The sequence below is a fragment of the Diospyros lotus genome, chromosome 15 (assembly GCF_014633365.1).
Source record: "Diospyros lotus cultivar Yz01 chromosome 15, ASM1463336v1, whole genome shotgun sequence".
Classification (NCBI taxonomy): domain Eukaryota; kingdom Viridiplantae; phylum Streptophyta; class Magnoliopsida; order Ericales; family Ebenaceae; genus Diospyros; species Diospyros lotus.
Window position 1 is genome coordinate 17,130,300 of NC_068352.1, and position 20,398 is coordinate 17,150,697.

At 38.3% G+C, this 20,398-nt stretch overlaps 1 protein-coding gene across 2 annotated transcripts in view; it reads left to right on the forward strand.

Moving 5' to 3' along the window:
* LOC127791854 (serine/threonine-protein phosphatase 5) overlaps window positions 1-20,398 on the forward strand; it is a 75,823-nt gene that overhangs the window by 11,773 nt on the left and 43,652 nt on the right. For both annotated transcript variants that reach the window (XM_052321991.1, XM_052321992.1), the window contains exons 2-5: window positions 1,627-1,731; window positions 1,952-2,121; window positions 2,204-2,275; window positions 15,628-15,778. In XM_052321991.1, the coding sequence (XP_052177951.1) occupies window positions 1,653-1,731; window positions 1,952-2,121; window positions 2,204-2,275; window positions 15,628-15,778 (472 nt within the window). In that variant the 5' untranslated portion in view covers window positions 1,627-1,652. The remainder of the gene's footprint in view (window positions 1-1,626; window positions 1,732-1,951; window positions 2,122-2,203; window positions 2,276-15,627; window positions 15,779-20,398) is intronic.

Here is a 20,398-nt window from a genome sequence, read left to right on the forward strand (position 1 = left end):
ATGATGGACCTAAGGGGTCACACACTTGGATCGAGCCCATTTCACAATTAAAGGAGAGAACTGGCCCAATATGATTAGGGTCCGGGCCTAAAATGTTTAGGGTTTTGTTATGATAGGATTAGGGCTTTGTGCTCTATAAATATGCCGCTTTTAAACACTTAGAGGATGTTAAAACCGAGCACTAATATGTCTCAAGAATCACTCAATACTCACACCGAAATCAGATACAAAACAAGTATAAAGCAGAAAATAGATAAGAGATAGAATCAAAAAGAGAACAGAATGCAAACCACAATGCAGTATTGAGATAGAACAGATAAGAGATAGAATTGATAAGAGATTGTGGAAAGGGCCGATTGCGTGGATTGAGTTAGAGGAGTTCGTGCTTGTGTCTTTGTGGATCGGAAACAGATGGAATCAAAGGCTGCACTGTCGCGGTTTCTAACACCAGGATCCTAACAACTGCCCTTAAACGTTGGGTTGGTTTTGGTGTGATTTTCTTACATGTCCTTAATAATCTGTATATAAGTAATCTGAATGTTTTTCTTCTCCAAAACCCTCCACAAGGTTTCTCTAGGGATTCTGTTTTAGATCCTTTCCATGTTTAAAAACTACATATGCAAATCATGTTGTTTATCTAATGACCTTTTATTAGATGTTTCAATAAGTAGATAGTTTCCATTTCGACCTACTTGGCATAAAACTAAGTTTATTTTTGGAGACTTTGATTTCTCTCTCCTTAACCTTTGATAGATGCGGATCCAAGTTTCATATCGTGGTACTGGTTCATCAGCTTAATGGCACTATAATTTTAGTAACTTTTAATATTTCCTTTATTTTTGTAAAATAGGCACTGGACTCTCTCTCTCCCCCCCCCCCCCCCCCCCCCCCCTCAACACTACAAGGAATATATTCAATAATTTTTGTTAGAAATGCCATCTTCACCCATTCATTTCAAAGCTTTTATCAGTATCTTATTCAACCCAATTTCTTTACCTTTCATCTTTTTCGTAGCTTGAAATGCAACAACACGATATCAAGCTTTAATCTTAGTACGTGGGTATGTGGGGTAGACTATATGAATTCTAACTTAATAATTATTTTTATCTATGATCTCATCTTTATAAGGCCCTTATAACTCATATCATACTTTAAGATCTCCCACCAAGTTTTTCTTTGTCTTACTCTTACTTTTTTGCTAAATACTTATTTTATTCCATCCACTTTCCTCAAATGAGCCTCTATTAGTCTTCTTCTCATATGACTGCATCATCTTAATTGTGTTTCACATATCTTCTAATTGATATTCTAAGGACGGGTGCTTGTAAACAAGCTTGATCACTGACATGCACAGATTGATATAGATTAGTTGGTTTAATTGTCTGGATTTGCATCTCCACAAGGTAGATTCTTTTTGCATCTAATGTGTAGGACTCATCATTACTAATCTATGCTACAGTTGTCAATGTTACTACTTATTGCTACTTATTGATTCCCTTCTCTATGCGTTCATATTATTTTGTCCTCCTTAATTTTGAGTCTTTGTCTTTTAATGGAACAGGTAAGAATCTTGTTTACAGTGTAATCAAAGAATGACCATTTTAATAATTTTCTTTTAAATTTCAGCCTAATTTGACATTGGTAGCCATATTATGCCAAGTATGGAAACTGAGAATCGAAATATTTTGAGAGCCGGAGAAGTCAAAGCACTTGCTAATGAAGCCTTCAAAGGTAATAATGATTGTACTTTCATAGTTTACATCCTTCACCCACCTATATATATATATATTTTCATCTATAAGGTGTTTAGCTGAAACATTCTCAGGTCTTTACCTAAATGTATTTCTCAGTTGTACCAAACAATTTTGTTTTTGTTCAAATACATAACTATCATGCTTGGTACATCCTCTCTCTCTCTCTTTGTGCTGAACATGTTCATTTACCCCTGCAGCTCATAAATATTCTCAAGCTATTGACCTCTATACTCAAGCAATCGAACTAGATAGTCAAAATGCAGTATACTGGGCAAATCGTGCATTTGCTCATACTAGACTGGAGGAATATGGGAGTGCAATACAGGATGCATCAAAGGCTATAGAAATTGATCATAAATATTCAAAGGTATGCTTTGGATATGAAATTTATGTGGTTCATGTGCTTTGAAATTCTCAATCTATTTTATGATAGTTATTATTAATTACAGGGTTATTACAGGCGTGGTGTAGCATATCTTGCTATGGGCAAGTTCAAAGAAGCACTAAAAGATTTTCAACAGGTATATTCAACGTCAAGTAGAAATTTGGTTATTTTATGAAAGATGTAGTCATTAATTGCCAAAGAGCTGTATCATTTCATGTTCTGACACTAAGTGCTTTTGATTCTCATCAGAAAGGTTAACTTGTTTGTCTTCTGTTATTACTGTAAATCATAGCCCCATGTTGTTCTTTAAACTCCATTTCTTAAGGTCATTTAAGCTCATTACTATAAATCAAATCCCATTGTGTTCTTTTTCAGACTGCATCTCTTTATGAATTATTCTAATTGCTTACTTTTGTCCTGACAATGGAATTTCAAAGCATTTTGAACTTTACATAGAAAGACTATGGGACAATGGTTGCCTCATTACTATTATACCAAAAATATAATGTACATTTTACAATTGGCTCATCTTAACCATATCTAATCACAAATGCTATGTTAACACTCTCCTTCACTCTAGAGCATACATGCAATTTGTTCCATGCTTGTTACAAATAAAGTTCAGTTTAGCACCCCAAAAGTTTATATTTCCAACTTTGCAAATTGATCTTTTGACTACACACAAATAGCCTTGATTATATTTATAAAATCTTTTCCCCACGTCAGTCAGTCAATCTCTACTCTCATGAAATTGAGGATTAGAAGGAATATGAATTACTGTTTGATTTTCACACTTGGACTCTTTTAAGTTCTGTTCTCTCGCTCAAAGAAAGTATTCTGATTTCCTTTTTCTTGTTGATCAGAGGAGGTTTACCTTTCTCTTTTCGGTCCTTTTGTGAATTTTTTGGATAACATTTTATTGAAAGTTTTTTGAGGTAGGTCTTGTTTGTAAAGGTTTCTCCCCTTTAAGGTGTTTTTTTGTTCATTGTTATCATTCCAAAAAGAAAAAATGTTAGATTGTGAATGCATAACTCTTATCTCTTTTGAGAATATATGTTAACTATACCACTTCACAAGAGGCATTTTTCTATACTCAGATTCAGCATTGGGTTGAGCTACTGCTGTCTACATCTTAACTAGTGAAGTACATCTAACAGACATGATACCCCCTTGTTGGCCTTTTTGTGTGATGGATAGGTTTCCCTATCTGTAATTGTATCCTTAACCATGATCTTAATATGGAGATCATGTCTTGACCATTTCTAGATGCACCATTAGGACACCTCTGAATTTAAATAGAATTTAAGAGTTGATTGATTGCACGAGTGGTGAAAGATATATCTTCTCTTGTAACAATCAAGTAATTTAGTTTCCAACTAGTCTTTGATAAGTAATATCATTCAATATATCACTGGTTTCATACAATACATCACTGGTTTCATATTTAGATTTGTAGGAGAATCTACAAGTTTAGATCCTAAATCCTTGCCTTGTACAATAAATCAAGAATTTACTGGCACTGAGAATAACAAGAAGGAAGGATAGATATTAGTACCCTAGAAATGCTAGTGATTCTAGATACTTAGTGTGAAACCTAGAACGTGGAATGGATTCAACCCATTTGTTCACTTTAGCATCATCTAACTTCAATCTATCATCTGCTGAATGATGATAGATAAAATATATAACCAGCAAGATCAAACTGCATGCATAACAATATTACCAAATCTTTCAAATCAAACGTAGGGGGATTGGTTTAGACGTAAGGATTTCTTTGTTCTAGGCACCAGTCTGTGGGCCCCCTAAACGACAAACGTCAGAGTTACTCTATAGTTTCTTTATCAAGGTCCCAATGCAAGAAGACATTCTAAATGCCAACTTGGTGAAGATTTAGTGATACAGTGGCTACTAGATGAACAGGTCTTAGAGAGAGTCCTAGAGTAATCTCAACCATTTACCCGAGCATAGCCCTTGACCCCCAAACAAGCTTTTATCTGTCATGTACCTAATAACTAAGGGGAATACATTTTTGAGTAGAAGGAATGGGCAGATGAAAGGTCAATCTTCTAGAAGGAAGTTAGATAGTTGCAATATTTTGAAAAGTTGTAACTTTGAAAAACTGATGACCATTTTTGGCGCCAAAAGCTAGCTACAATCAGTATATAATTACTGATTGCATTCAGTGTGGAAGCAATCAAAGAACTTAATAAAAAATTTTTGATTTCCCTCTCAATCTCTCTTCTCTCTCTCTCTGATTTCCCTCCTATCTCTCAGTCTTTTCTCCCCAATGGAATTCTTCTCATTTCCCTCTAATTTCTTAACTAGATTCTCATCAATTCAGTGGGAACTTCTTGTTAGATTCAAGGATATGACATTTTGGTATCAGAGCAAGTCCTAGGGATGGAGGTGGCTAGATCTAGCATTGGAATTTTTGTGTCTCAAAGAAATCATGTCTTGGATCTGTTAAAGGAATGCGGGATGCTTGGGTGTAAATTAATTGATACTCCAATGGAAGCTACCACCAAACTTGGAAGGGAAGAGAAGGATGCTCCAGTTGATAAGGGCCAATACCAAAGGTTAGTTAGAAGACTTATATATCTATCTCACACCTGACCAGACATCGGTTTTTTAGTCAGTGTTGTGAGCCAATTCATGAGTGATCCAAGGGAAGAACATACGAAGGCAGTCTACAAAATCTTAAGATACTTGAAGCTAACTCCAAGAAAGGGTCTCTTCTTCAAGAAAGGTTCCAATTGAGGGGTAGAAATCTACAGTGATGTAGACTGGGCGGGTTCAATCTCAGATTGAAGGTCTACATCTGGGTACTACACCTATGTGTGGGGCAATCTTGCTACTTAAGAGGAGCAAGAAACAATCAGTGGTCTCTAGGAGTAGCGTAGAACTAGAATTCCGCGCCATGGCTCATGGTATTTGTGGGGGGATGTGGATAAAAAGATTGTTAGAAGAACTTGAAGTCAAGATCGAAGGCTCTATGAAACTCTTCTGTGACAATCAATCTACCATCAATATTGCCAAGAACCCTATTATACACCACGACAGGACTAAGCATGTGAAAATTAATCGTCACTTCGACAAGGACAAAATTGAAGGGAATCACATTGAACTTGCCTGCTCCCCTACAAATTCTCAGGTTGTAGACATCCTAACTAAAGCATTGCCTTGAAAATGCTTCGACGACCTAAGTACCAAGCTTGGATGAACAATATCTTCACATCAACTTGAGGGGGGGTGTAGAAGGTCAAATATCTCAGCATTTAAATCACAGAATCTTCTCTATTTTAGGCTATGTACTGTCAGATTCTATCTAGGAGGATTTATAGCTTCTTTGATTTTATTTGTTTCCTTTTTCAATTGATTGATGATTCCTAGGATATCGCAATAAATTAGGGAGGTGATTTGTAATCTCCTTGTGTGTGTATATAGACTAGGCATATACAGTTGATGGATACGAATGAAAGTGAATTCCTTTCTCCACATAATAGGAGTTCTTCGGTACTTTCCTCATAATTTTCAAGGATATTAGTCAACTACACATCCAAAGGGCATTTTTGACAATAAAATTCATATTTTTTTGCTTATGTTAACAAGTTTTGGTTAAGTTAGCAATCGTTCTCTAACAATGAGGAAAATCTGATTTGATTTTCAAGAAGGGTAGTCAGTTGTAATTTTTGAAATGTAATGAATATTTTGTATTTGGGTAAATTACACTGGGCATCCTTGAGGTTGGCGAAAAGTCACAAACAACCTGCATTTTAGGAAATAACAAAGACCCCCTTGCTGTTGACATTAAACAAAAAGACCATCTCTCTCTCTCTCTCTCTCTGTGGTGCGCCCGTGTGCCCAGCCAAACCAAAATGTCCAGGGCAGCCACGGGATGGTAGAACAGAGAACAACATCCTCCTAGTTTTCTCCTCAAAATCCAGAGGACTCAAACCTGGGAATTCCCCTTTTTTGCACTTAATGGAATTGAAAATTGCTTTGGGCGAAACCTATTAGGAGAATCAAATTTTAAAGTTCAAGCGATGACTCCTTTGCCCAAATCAGTGTCCAGAATTCTTGATTTCAAGCTCCTGACTGGCAAAAACAGTGGCTTTTTTCCTTAAAGAACTGAGCCTTGTTCAGCTATTACCAGATTGGTTCTTCCCTTTAATACTGCGAATGTCATGTCTGCACATTGTTCTTATCAGACCTGGATAGAGTCTTGGACTCATTTATCAAAAACTGATGGAAATTGAAGAAATCTAGACACAACTGACTGCGCACTAACCAATTTCGAGATATAATCCTGCTCTATTTTGTAATTTTGCCTGCTGAAAAGGCCATAGCGGGTTGCAATTACAATGGGGAGAGGCCGAAGAAGCTCCCAGCCTCTGGTGTGGAAACTTTGGTTGATGAATTCTGGGGCTTCTGAAGGAAATGGAGGAAGAACTACCAGAATAAATGCAACAACGCCACTTTGTAATATAAATGAGTATAAAACTTACTTAGGTTTGGCTGATCTTTGGGGATTGGTCAGCTAATTTCTGTGGTTTAATGCAATACTCTGTAACTGTATCAACCATTGAATAACAGAGGGGAAGCTTTGTAACTGAGCCTTGGTGGGCTGGCTTCAGAGAGGGGGTGTGTGTGTTTGGGGTGGGGGTTGAGAGGGACACTCTCCAGTGACGAAGTAGAGAGGAGAGAGGAGAGAGGAGAGGGAATGAGAAATAGAGGAGAGAGAAATTTGATGTTATTTTGGTCATGTTAAGATGTTTAATGGGGTAAAATAATGGCAGAATGGAAAGTGTTGCAAAGGCAATAAAGCTAAGGGAGGTTTATGTTATTTTTGAAAACACAAGGGTGGTTTGCGGCTCTTTGCCACACCCCAAGGGTGCAACGTGGAATTTACCCTATTTATTTTAAACCAAACATCAAGGGTAGTCAATGTAATTTACTAAAAAGGATAAAATCAGCGGAAGGAATGAATTTGGGAGATTAGGACTTGCCAATGTTTTGTGACCTGGAGGAGCATAAGAAAATATACTTTGAGCCCTAGGATCTAACTTATAAACCCCACCAACTAGGTGATTAAAGGAGGAGTTGGAATTCTTTGTTGTAAAGATTGTTGGATAATCAATCCCACAATCTATGGGATTGATTATCAATCCCAATCAATCCCTCAATCTATGGGATTGATTATTAATTATCCCACAATCTATGGGATTGATTATAATCAATCTTAATTATTGGGATTGATTGATTGATGTAAATTAGTAATTGATATAATTAGGATTTCTTATTTTTTCCTTAGTTATAGGGATTTGATTGATTTCTTTCTCCTATATATATTGTAATCAAGTGGAATAGAAAAATACCAAGTTTTCTAACAATTGTTCATGGTATTAGAGCAACTCTAGACGCCTCCTGTTCTTCTCACAACCGTCCTAGGTTGGTTTTTTATCTATTGTTTTTTCCGGCAGCATTCTGCATTGCTTATTCTGGTAATATTCATCAGCCGTCCTAGCCTTTATTTCATTCTCGGCAGCAACATTAGATCGCAAACATGTCAAACTCCAATGAATTCTCAATTGAAACTTTAAAATCCTCCTTCCCAAATGTCGAAACTGTTATGTACAACAACAATGGGGGCGACTTGTCAAACTATTCATCCACACTCATCACCATCTACAAATTGAATGGGCGAAACTACATCCAACGGTCTCAATCCTTCATGTTTCACGTCTGCAGCAAGGAAAAAGAAGATTATCTCACCGGAAATATCATCAAACCAGATGAAAAAGGAGCTGATTATCGGATTTGGAAAAGAGATAGTAGCCAAGTTATGGCCTAGCTAGTAAATTCCATGGAGCCATGCATAGGGGAAAATTTTCTCCTATGTGAAATTGCTGCAGAGGTCTGGGAGGTTGCAAAAGACACTTATTCCACACAAAGACAACACCTCCGAACTGGTAACAATTGAGGGGGTATTGCACAATCTCTGACAAGGTGATTTATCTGTAACCGAGTATTACGACAAACTCCTTCAAAACTGGCAACAACTAGATGCTTTTAAAAAATATTCTTGGGAAACCACCATTGATCTCAAACTCTACAAATTTTGCTTACGAGTAACTTTCTCTAAGGTTCGAAGGGAAGAGAGTAGACGCCAATTGATGTTGGGAATAGAAAAATTAACTGCTAGTGGTGAATCATCAGCCTTGGCTGTCTGAAACCTACAACGACCACGAAAAGGGGGAAGGCCATTGTGTGAACATAGTCGCTGCCCTAGTCATACAAAAGAAATCTGTTGGCAACTCCATGGAAAACCTATTGATTGGAAGCCAAAGACAGTAGCACAATGTCATGACCCAAGTAGTAAGTAAAGGGCAATATAGTAATAGTATTATAATAATAGTTAGGAGATGTTTTAGAAGCACATGGGGTGCATGTGCTAGGTCGCTATTGAGCTTGTAATGCCTATATAAGGCTACTGCTATTGGTTTGTTAGGGTATGCTAAAAAATTATTGAATTGAAATTCTATTTTCTTCCCTCTACCATTCTTCCTCTCTTGTTCTTCTTCCTCTCTCTTCTGTTCTTCTATTTCTCACTCTTTCTTCTCATTTTCTTCCCTAAATCTGTCAATTCTTGGTTCTAAATCGATCAGATCCTTCTGATTGCCGATTTCATCCCGTTATGAACCCTAGGTTCATGACAAATTGGTATCAGAGCATCGTTCCTTGGTTGTTAATGTCCGACGGCTATCGACGACTCCTTGGTGATTGATTTCCGCCGCGATCTTTAGTGACCCAAGCTGGTTCAAGGAGTTACCATCTACTGGTGGTCCTCGGCCAGTCGTTAAGATTGTAGTGAGTAAGGAGTCGATTCTTTATGTTGATTGGAAATTATAGTCGAATCGAATTAGAAGATTTCTAGCCGTAGAATCCGTCGCGACGGGCTCTTCCAAACGCCGAAGCAGACTCAAGGCCAAGAGATTCGGAATTGGAAGAGTTGTTGATTTTTGGAGGCGAAGTCGACAGTGACACTCGGTTGTGAAACTCAAGTGTGTTGCCGACTTCTGGAGGCAACTTCGAAGGACAATTAGGTCAGTGAATTTTCAAATTCGACTGTGATAAAGGAGGTGAGATACGGCCACGATTCTCGGCAGCCCAGGAGAATTCAAGGAGTTATCTGCTAGTGGTCCTCGGCTTAGAAGGTTGTGATTGGAGGGGTGACCCGAGGTAAAGCGGACGGCCTAGAGGGTTGCAATTGTCCAAGGTGAGCGTGAGTCCGTCGAAGGTGAAGCGGACGACCCAGAGGGTTGCGACCAGACCGGAAGACCATTCCGATCCAGATTGATAAGCTTCCTATCGGTGTGGCCTGATCGGGAATTCTGTTCGGAATTCTGTGGGTGTGGCCACTGGATCCGAACACACAGTGGTGCTATGATTTTTGGGTCGAGAAGCAATTCTGACCGTATGGATGAAGCGAGTTGCCCATCTTGATCGAAAAGGAATTTCGCCCATTCTGTAAGAGTTAACCCAGAGAGAATCGGACCCATAACTAGCGACTGAAGCAACAAGAATCAATTCTCATCAGTCGATTTTCTGGAAGGGTGATCAAAGCTGGTTTGGCGGAAGTTTGGCAATTCTTGTTTGTCGTTGGAGGTGAAGCAGGTCAGGCGAGTCCTTCGACCTGATCTTGGTGGCTCTAAAGGTGGCAGAATAGGTCCTGGATCTCGGCTAAGAAGTCCAGCAATTTCGGTATCTGATTCTAGCAAGGTTCGGAGCAACTGGGAGTGGATTTTTGAAGGCAAATTTGGATGGGGGATTTTGGGTTGTGACTTGTAGCGCTCCTTTGCGGTAATTACGATCCGACTTCATTAAGGTAGATTTTGGCTGTAAATTTTTGGGTCAAAATGGAAAGGCAAAGAGGAGTGGGTGCTCAACTCTTGAGTTGCAATTGAGGCGAGTCTAGGAACTGCTACAACATGCAAAACAAAAGCATGTATATAACTCCCATTCCTTGGCCGTCGAAGTACGTTGTTGGTAAAAATTTGGCCATGGGTAGCAGTGCATATCTGAGACCATTGGAGTCTCAGTTGTAGCAGAAGAATTCTTCCTTTTCTGTTGGAATGGAGCATCAATTGCAGCCGAAGGATGCTGCATTTTCAATGGGATGTCCTGCTCGTGAAGCCTTGGGAAGCAGTGCACGTAGGAGACCATTGGAGCCCCAATTGCAGCAGATGAATGCCTCATTTTCAGCTGGAATGGAGCTTCAATGGCAGCCAAAGAAGGCTGCATTTTCAGTGGACAACAACAAGGATAAGCAACAGTCTGGCCGAAAGAATCAAACATGGGGAGAGAAGTTTGAGAATGAGTCTAGCCGAAGGGACAAAGGAACAAACAATGGGATTCATGAAGAGTGCGAGGAATTTGGCCGTATGTTTTGCGAGAAGTTGCAAGAGTTTGCAATGATACTATCTAAGGAGTATCATTATAGTTTTCTCGCTGAATACTTTGATGACTATCATGGAAGTTTCAACAAAGAGGAGTTCCTTAAAATGGAGAAGCCGAAGGAAGAAAAAAGTGAGGAAAAGGGATTGGGGGATGACACTCAATCAATTGACAGCCTCTCAAGCACTCTTACTAGTGCTGAGACTCTTGATGCCATTGATCTCTAGAAATAGCAAAATAAGAGTCTAAAGAGAAGGAACAAAGAATTGCGCCGGGCACCTTGCTTGGAACATCCCACATGTATGTCATTGGCACGGGTTATAACTGTTCCCTCAAAGTCGACTAGTTTCCTCTCTTCCTCCAAAGATATTTGGGTGTACTGTGTTTGTTCATATCCATCAACAACATAGAACCAAACTTGACTTTTGATCCTCCAAATGTATATTTATAGGGTACTCTCCCAACCAAAAGGGTTACAAATGCTTTTGTCCTGACAACCAAAGGTTTTATCACACCATGGATGTCACATTCTTTGAATCAAAGCCCTATTACCCCAAAACTGATATTCAGGGAGAGAGTTCTAGTCAAGAGTCAACATGAATATCAATTTTTCTTAGATAACATAAATTACACACCACTTGAAATTGCACCTTCTCCAAGTGTCCAAATTGAACCTGAACCAAAACCAACTAATTCTTTCAGTCCCAAGTTAAGTGTCTATCATAGGAAAAGGGGAAAACTGAAGGAATCAGAGACTAGCAGATTCACCATTACTGTTGGCATCTAAACCTGAGGTAAAAATCCCTACATTTGACTTACAGACCGTGGAGGAAAATTCTATAGGTACTAGTTTAAGTGATCATGATAATTTCGATGAGAACCTACCCATTGCACTCAGGAAATGGGTGAGAGAATGCAGAAGTAGGCTATTGCACCCTATTGGCAATTATGTGAGTTATGAGGATCTATCTTCATCTTACCCAGCATTCACTAGCAAAATCAATTCTATCTCCATTCCTAATTCAATCCAAGACGCCATGGCTATCCCAGAATGGAAGAAGGCAGTTAATGCTTTGGTGAAGAATGGTACTTGGGGAAATTATTGATTTGCCTCATGGAAAGAACTTGATCGGGTGCAAGTGGATCTTCACGATAAAAACAAAGGAAGATGGTAGTATTAAGAGATACAAGACTCGATTGGTAGCTAAGGGGTTTACTCAAACCTATGGCATAGATTATGAGAAAACCTTTGCTCCAATTGCAAAACTCAACACTATTCGGGTACTCTTATCTCTTGCTACAAATTTGGATTGGCCCCTCCATCAACTAGATGTTAAGAATGCGTTCTTGAACGGAAATCTAGAAGAGGAGGTCTATATGGACATTCCCTAGGGACTACAAAACTCATCAAACAACAACAAAATGTGTCTGCTAAAGAAGTCACTTTATGGTCTAAAACAATCACCTCAAGCTTGGTTTGAGAGATTTATCAGTGTTATGAAGAGTAATGGGTATATACGAGACAATTTGATCACACAATGTTTGTAAAACATTCTTCAAATGGATTGATTTCCATGTTTATTGTCTATGTTGATGATATAGTTCTAACAAGGGATTATGCTGAGGAGTTTCCAAGAGTTAAAGAATTTCTAGTTAGAGAGTTTTAGATCAAGGATCTAGGAAGACTCACATACTTCTTGGGAATGGAAGTGGCTAGGTCTAAGTAGGGCATTACAATTTCTCAAAGAAAGTATGTACTGGATCTTCTTAAAGAAACATGTATGTTTGGGTGTAAACCTGCAGAGACACCTATGGACTACACTACCAAACTTGGTTCAAATAAAGACAGTGTTCCTGTAGAGAAGGGAAGATATCAAAGACTTGTAGGGAAGTTGATCTAGCTCTCACTTACTAGGCTTGACATAACATTCTCAGTAAGTGTTGTTAGCAAGTTCATGAACAACTCTACTAAAGAACTAATGTGCCTAAAATGCAAAAGAAATACTAGCACCCCTTGTTTGATAAGAAAATTCGCCACAAACAAGAAAATACTAGTTTTGATTCGCCACACTTTAAGATAGAAGAAGGAAGAGTGATAAGAATCAAGTAAATTCGCCACTAAACAAATGAATTGCTTAGATAAGAATTAGGATAAAAATGCTCTTTGCACTTTCTTCATAAAAATGTTCATGCCAAAACATTACAAGATCACACATATAAATACTAGTCTTAAAGACAAGTCTAATAATTAAAGATAGACAACATTATTGCCTCTTTGACAAAAGGGGGCTAATAATAATAAAAGACACCAAAAGCATAAAGTAGGAAAAAACATCATCATGCCACTTTCGACAAAGAGAATTATGATTGTTTCTTTTGACAAAATGGGGCTAATGATAATAAAAGACACACCAAAAGCACAAAGCAGAAAAAACATCATCATGCCACTTTTGACAAAGAGAATCATGATTGTTTCTTTTGACAAAATGGGGCTAATGATAATAAAAGACACACTAAAAGCATAAAGCAGAAAAAACATCATCATGTCACTTTTGACAAAGGAAATCATGATGATAAAATACAATGATACATGAAAGACAAAACACCCTAAAATATAAAGGACAAATGAAAGAGTGACATCATGCATGATATCAGTTATGAGACTTGGGCTTGTTGAAAAGACTTGGGTCTGGTAGATGGCCTGATTGCTTGGGCTTGATCATGGAGTGCTTAGGTTGCATTCTGATCCTTGGGCTTCTAAGCAAATGAGCAATGTGATTAATTTGGGCTTTGACTCCTTCACTTTGAATTCTAATTTTTTCAAATGGGCTGGAGTCTTCCTAGTAAATAACTCAAGTTCCTTTTGAAATTGTTTAGCCCTTGAACGAGTAATTGGCCCAAGATTTGGACTTACATGCTCTTGGACAACCCTTGCCTTTGCATCTTTACCGTTCACATCAAGAACACATGACAACAGTGTACATAATCTTGAGATACTTGAAAATGACTCCAGGAAAGGGACTGCTATTCAGAAAGAACTTAAGTAGGAAAGTAAAATTGTATTCTGTTGCAGATTGGGCAAGCTCAATCTCAGATAGATGATCCACTTCTAGATATTGTATCTATGTTTGGGGAAATCTAACAATATGGATAAGTAAAAAGCAAGTTGTGGTAGCTAGGAGTAGTGCAAAAGTGGAATTTCGAGCTATGGCTCACGGTATTTGTGAAGGAATTTGGGTGAAAAGGGTATTAGTCGAATTGAAGATACCTTCTGATGGATCAATCCAACTACTACGTGATAGTCAATTTTCCATCAATATTGCCAAAAATCCAGTTCATCATGATTGAACAAAGCATGTGGAAATAGATCGGCATTTCATTAGAGGAAAAAATAGAAAGGGATGTAATCAACCCTGTTTACATTCCTTCTAATTTACAGACTGCCGATATCCTAACTAAAGCACTTTTAAGGGCACATTTTGAAGGTATGAGTTGCAAGCTTTGTATGATAAATATTTACAACCCAGCTTGAGGGGGAGTGTTGGAATTCTTTGCTGTAAAGTTTGTTGGATAATCAATCCCACAATCTATGGGATTGATCATCAATTATCCCACAATCTTATGGGATTGATTATAATCAATCTTAATTGTTGGGATTGATTAATATATGTAAATTAGGATTCCTTTTTTTTCTCCCTTAGTTATAGGGATTTGATTGATTTCTTTCTTCTATATATATTGTAATCAAGTGGGATAGAAAAATACCAAGTTTTCTCACAATTGTTCAGGAGGAAATACATTAAGAAATAAAAGGAGGAACAGAAACAAGGACCCGTGGAGAAAAGGATAGAATAAAGATAATTACCCTAGTAGATGGGAGTGAACTGGTATGGGATCAAGTTCACAGTTCACAAGATGACATCATGAATTATCTTAGCTGCAAAAGGCTAGAGTGATAATCAAAAAGAGGATTAGCAACTACATGAATTGCACTTTTGTTATCTCAGAACATGCGAATTAGCAATCTTTACTGGTTAACATACATTTTTTTAACCCATGTGGAGATGCTGGATCTAAAATATGTTGGAGAGATTTTCAAAAAGAATTTATTGTAACGTGGTTGACATGTTTGGAAAGAGATCCAAGTCAAGGAACTAGAGGTTGTAATCTTTCACTCGTTTTGAATTCTATTTATACATATGAATGGTTGTAACCTTTTAAATTCTATTTACACATATGAATGGTTGTAACCTTTAGTGAAGGGTTGTATCTCACTTGTTTTAAACTTTATTTACACAAATAAGTGATTGTAACCTTTGGTGAAGGGTTGTACCTTTGGTGATGGGTTGTAACATTATCTATAAATAGATTGATGTATTCTTAGATCAAAACACTTGATCATTCATATTGTTTCTCTCTCCTTATTCTTCTTCAAAGATCAATTCTTTATATTCTTTTATTGCAGAATTAGAATACAAAGCCTTTTATGTTTGTTATTAATTTCGTGTGTTCGGGTTTGTTGTCGAGAATTGCACATTCACCAACAAACATTACTTTTGATTCCATTATATTTTGGAGGCTTGTTTGGATCCCTTGTGCATTGTATTTTGGGACAAACAAAGTCTTAAGGAAAGCGAGTTTTCGTGCCTTGGAATCTTTGGGTTACTGCAACATATTTGCCATTACAACACTACGTTTCTTCAACAAAATAGGTTGAGTGCATTTGGTTTAATTGGAGTTTCTAGGCTAATTCTGGTTTTTGAAATAATTGTCCTTATTAGAAGCCTTACCTAATAATGTTTATGTGTTTATTCAAACTAAGTGAAACCCTTCCATGTTATCCAGGCCAATCTGTAAACAAATTCAGGGTCCCTGTGGGTGGGTAGCTTGTCTTTATGCACTTTCACTGATGGATTATTTTTATTTCCTGGTGTCCATATGATGCCATTTGAAAATGAATGTATGCAAGTTCCATGCATCTCTTCTGTAACATAAATTTGTGGCACTGTGCTAAAGTATGTTATACTTTTTAAGGTCAAGAAAATCTGTCCAAATGATCCTGATGCTTCAAAGAAATTGAAGGAATGTGAGAAAGCTGTAATGAAACTGAAATTTGAAGAAGCAATCGCTGTTCCAGATTCTCAAAGACATTCGGTAGCCGAGTCTATCGATTTTCATTCAATAGGTATCATTTCTAATCACTGGATTTTTATTTAACTGCTTATTCACATCCGTGCAGCGTGCCTAATTTGTTTAATTTCTTTCCCCCCCCCCCCCCCAGATGCCCTTTTCCTGATTACTTTTATTTAAAGCTGTGGCTGAGTGCTTCTAATAAATTTCTATTGTGATGATATCAAATGAATGTATCCAAAAAATTTTCTTATGGTGGAATGGAAAAGTTTTTGGCATGCAAAGAGACTAGTGAAGAATAGGTTATTAACTCACACTCTGTACATGTACTTTTTGTTGGACCTCGCAAAGTTCATAAATTATATGCTTGACCTATGAAACATAGAAAGGTCCTTCCTTTACAGTATGTGGTCTTTGCTTTCTCATGATCTATTTATGTTTTAACTAGGATTCTCTTTTTGTTTGGTGGTAGTTTAAAACATATATATTTTGCCTTGGTGTTAAATCTTTTTTTAAGTGACAAGGTTGAAATTATGTGTATATGTTACTGACATTCAGTTTTTGGTAGGTAGGATCACTGAATTTATGAACTTATGTCACACGATTGTGTGTTCGTATGTGTGCCATCTGTTTGTATTGTATATCTGGTTTCTGTGTTCCCATCTTTTTGAATGATGCAACCTCCATGGAACTGTTATCTTCTTTGGACAAGTTGATTATGTATTTATTTAGCTCTAGTTGTTCAATTAATCATTGTAGTTTAGTGGTAACTGGTAAGGGATTGCTTGCTTTTGTGATTTAAGTTAAACAACAATGATGCGGAGCCTTACCCTCATTAAGTGAGATTAGCTACATCTATTCTAGTGTTTGCCAGTCATCCTGATTCATGAAAATACTTCTGTAAGGCTATCTATGACATACCTAGGAGTTTTATCAAGTTTCATTGGTCTTTCTCTTATCTCATTTGCTATAAGTTCCATTCCATGTACTCTTTTCACAAGGTGTTTGTTGGCCCTCTCTTGACATGTCTAAACCATCTTGGTCGCAATTTATATATCTTAATCTTTAATGGACACCACTGTGATTTAATGATGTATAACCTCTTTTATTATTATTATTTTTTGTTAAATGACCGCACATCCACCGTAATATGAGAAATCTCAAATATGTTTCATGTACCTAGGGTTAAACCTAGGGTTTGGATTGGAAATTGGGAGAATCTGAGGGAATTAGGACCAAGAACATAAAGGATTTGAGGGAGAATTGAACAAAAAGAGGGAAATAATAGGCAAAAATGAGGGAGAGTTGCAAACAGAGCGGAGAAAGTGATAAACGACTGCTCTGATACCAATTGTCATGTACCTAGGGTTTGGATTGGAAATTGGGAGAATCTGAGGGACTTAGGACCAAGAACCGAAAGGATTGGAGGGAGAATTGAACAAAAAGAGGGAAATAATGGGCAGAAATGTGGGAGAGCTACAGACAGAGCAGAGAAAGGGAGAGAAATCAGAGGGAAACGAGAGGAACTTTCAGAATGAATTGATGTGGGGGAAAGTTTGAAATTCAACTATCAATACAAACATACATTCTCTAACTATCTTGGCCTATTTATAGGCTGGTCCAACCTATTTAACTGAGAAGTACAACTATTCTCAGCAACCTAGAGTACAATATAGTAATGCATGCAAACTAACTACTATTATAATGACAATTATAGTCTTGGGGATCCTTGGGGTCGTGACAATATGCTCATACTTTCAACTTCTGGATGCATAGTTATTCATGCCATTTCTACCCTGGTCTTGTAGCAGTCGATAAATTTTGCAACTTTAAAGGGGGTTTTATAGTCACATAGATGTTGGAAGCATTTCTCCCCTTTAACTATCCTCCCTTGATTTTGTGATATAAGTTCAACACGTTTAAATTGTTGAATCTATAAGTTTTCTTTCAGTTTGATTTCTTTTGTTGGTCACTTGAAAAAGATTGTGTTTTCTGGAATTCTCCTTCCCATTTGACGAAGTTCTTACTAGCTTGGCTTTTACAGCACTGCAGTAATGAAGGAAATTCTTAGATGTTATTCTTATTCCAGTCTCCACGTGAAGTTTGGATGTAAGTGTGGATAGTTATTGGTTGCTGCTGCAAAGTTATGTTCTTTAAGATTGAGATTTAAACGAGAAATCTAAATGGCGTAATCAGTAGGATGTGGTTTATCTGCAAGGTTAAGGGTCAAATCTCAAATGTGAAGGGCCCATGTTAGGAATGGTAGGGTAGAGTTCTGGGATTAGAAAAAAGAAGATTCAAAGGCTGGAAAAGTCATTTTTTAAGTAGTTCTAGGTTTGATAGTAGGTTTTAGGGTAAATTACACTAAGCACCCTAGAGGTTTGGCGAAAGAACAGAAAACCCTTGAGTTATCAGAAATGACAGTGACAACCCTTAACTTTAGCAAACCCATTTCACTTTTCCCCCTTCCATCGAATAATGGCTGTTAAATTTTCAAAAATATCCAAAATACCCATGCAATCCTATCTGTCTCTCCCTTTGCCCTTTTTCGTGCAACAAGACCCACTCTGCCACCCACCCCCTCAGTTTCTCTCTGGCAGCATGGGGTTCCAATATGGAACTCAAGCAATGTTGGGTCCCCGAGAGAGAGAGAGAGAGAGAGAGGGGGGGGGCGGGGGGGGGGGGGGGGGGGAGGTTGCTGCAATTAAATCTTGATCCAATGGTGGAACCAAACCAAAGAGAGACTCTCCCTCTCTCTTCCCCCCCCCCCCCCCCCCCCCCCTCTCTCTCTCTCTCTCCATCGTGATGGCTGCAACCCTATTGCCACGGGGATGCAGAATCCCATCTCCTTGTTGACGGCCATGTTGGTGATGGGGTTGCAGAATTTCATTTGCCAAGCAGAATTTCATCTCCCTGTTGGCCAATAGGGTTGTTGTTGACTAATGAGAGAGAAGGTTTTGAAACAAAGGAGAGAGGAGGGGAAGGGAAAGATTGGAGGGGCAAAATAGTCTTTTTACTCTTTTTTTTAAATAGTAGGGGGTCTGTCATTTTTAATGTGTTAGTTGTGTTTGTGTCTTTTCGCCAAACCTTAGGAGTGTCGTGTGTAATTTTCCTTAGGTTTTAAGGCTGATGACCAATGGAGGGTAAGAATAGATTAATTCAAGTAAATCTTAAGAGGCTGGAGGATCAATTTTCAGAAAAGGGGAAAAACACTAAGAAGGCGGAGACATCAAAATTGCCCTTAATATTAGAAATGTATCATCTCATGGTTTAAGTACGTGATCAAGATGGGAACAGGAGCCTAAAATACTTTTGCTAACTAAGTTACATATTCCTGAGAGGTCTATAGGGATCCTTAAAATGCTTCTACAAATTTATCTATTCTACTAGAGGGTACAGGTACCTAGGCATTATGCATATTTTATCTAAGAGTTGCATACTCTTAGGGTTCTCCAAAAGGTTATGTCACAACCCCACTCTTGAGGAAGGAATTAATCCTTCTCCGGTAAGAGTTCCGTGAAGGGAAAGTGGCTGAGTAAGAGTGGAGAATAGAGAGTAGAGAGTTGAGAGGAGAGGTTTAGAGAGTGAGAGAAATAGGAAGGAAACAGATTCTGATAATTCTCAATGATGATTCCCTCACGATGGAGGTGTACAGATATATATAGGCCATTTGGGGGATATTCCCCTGTCAGAGGTGGGCCTGCACCTGGTACAACTCCTAACAAACTATATTCCCTTTTGTCTTCTTCCTACCCAGCCGTTCACCACCTTAATTTAGCTAACGCCTAAACATTCAAAATGGCAGTGTATCACCCTACCAGCTGCTACCGAATAGTAGTGCTGGAATTTAAAAATGCAAAGGAATTAAATGCGGAAATGACCAGTCATTTCGTGACAACTCCCCCTCCATTAGCCATTTCTAGTCCTCGAGAAATGCTAAGGAGGCTGGCCACTTGTGGAAACTGATTGAGGAATTCCGGAAGGTATTCCCACGTACTGTCTTTCGAAGTGTGCCCTCGCCATTTGACCAATACCTGGATGAGTGGCACCCCGTGCTTGTATATCACCCGCCTATCGACAACAGCCTCTGGTTCGGTCCTTGCGCTGACCTCCTTGGGAAGGGCTGGTAGCATTGAACTCGTTGGTTGAGCTCCCACCGACTTTTTTAAGAGTGAAACATGAAAAATAGGGTGAATTTGTGACCCTGGGGGAAGCTTCAATCGATAGGCTACCTTCCCGATTCTAGCCTCAATAGGGAATGGTCCATAATACTTGGGGCTAAGTTTAGTGACCTTCCCTCGAGAAATTGACTTTAGGTGGCTATACCTTAGTCAAAGATACACCTGATCCCCTGTTTCGAACTCCCTCTCGCTTCTCCTTCGGTCCGCGTTCTACTTCATGCAGTTCTATCAAGCCTCGGGGATGAGGCTTGCACTTATAGAACAATTAAATGAGAAAGGAGAGAGAATGGAGAGAAAGATAGAGAGAATGTTGGAGGCAGAGAGAATTTGGGAGGGAAAGAATTCAATTTTATTTCACTCAATGAATTCCCATCCTCGTGTGGCTAGGCCTTATATATTCTCTTCCCTGCTGTTATAGCTAAACCAAGGGGTAGAATAGTAAGGCTAATAGCAACTAACAACTCTATTGGCTCCCACCATACATTTGAATTTTC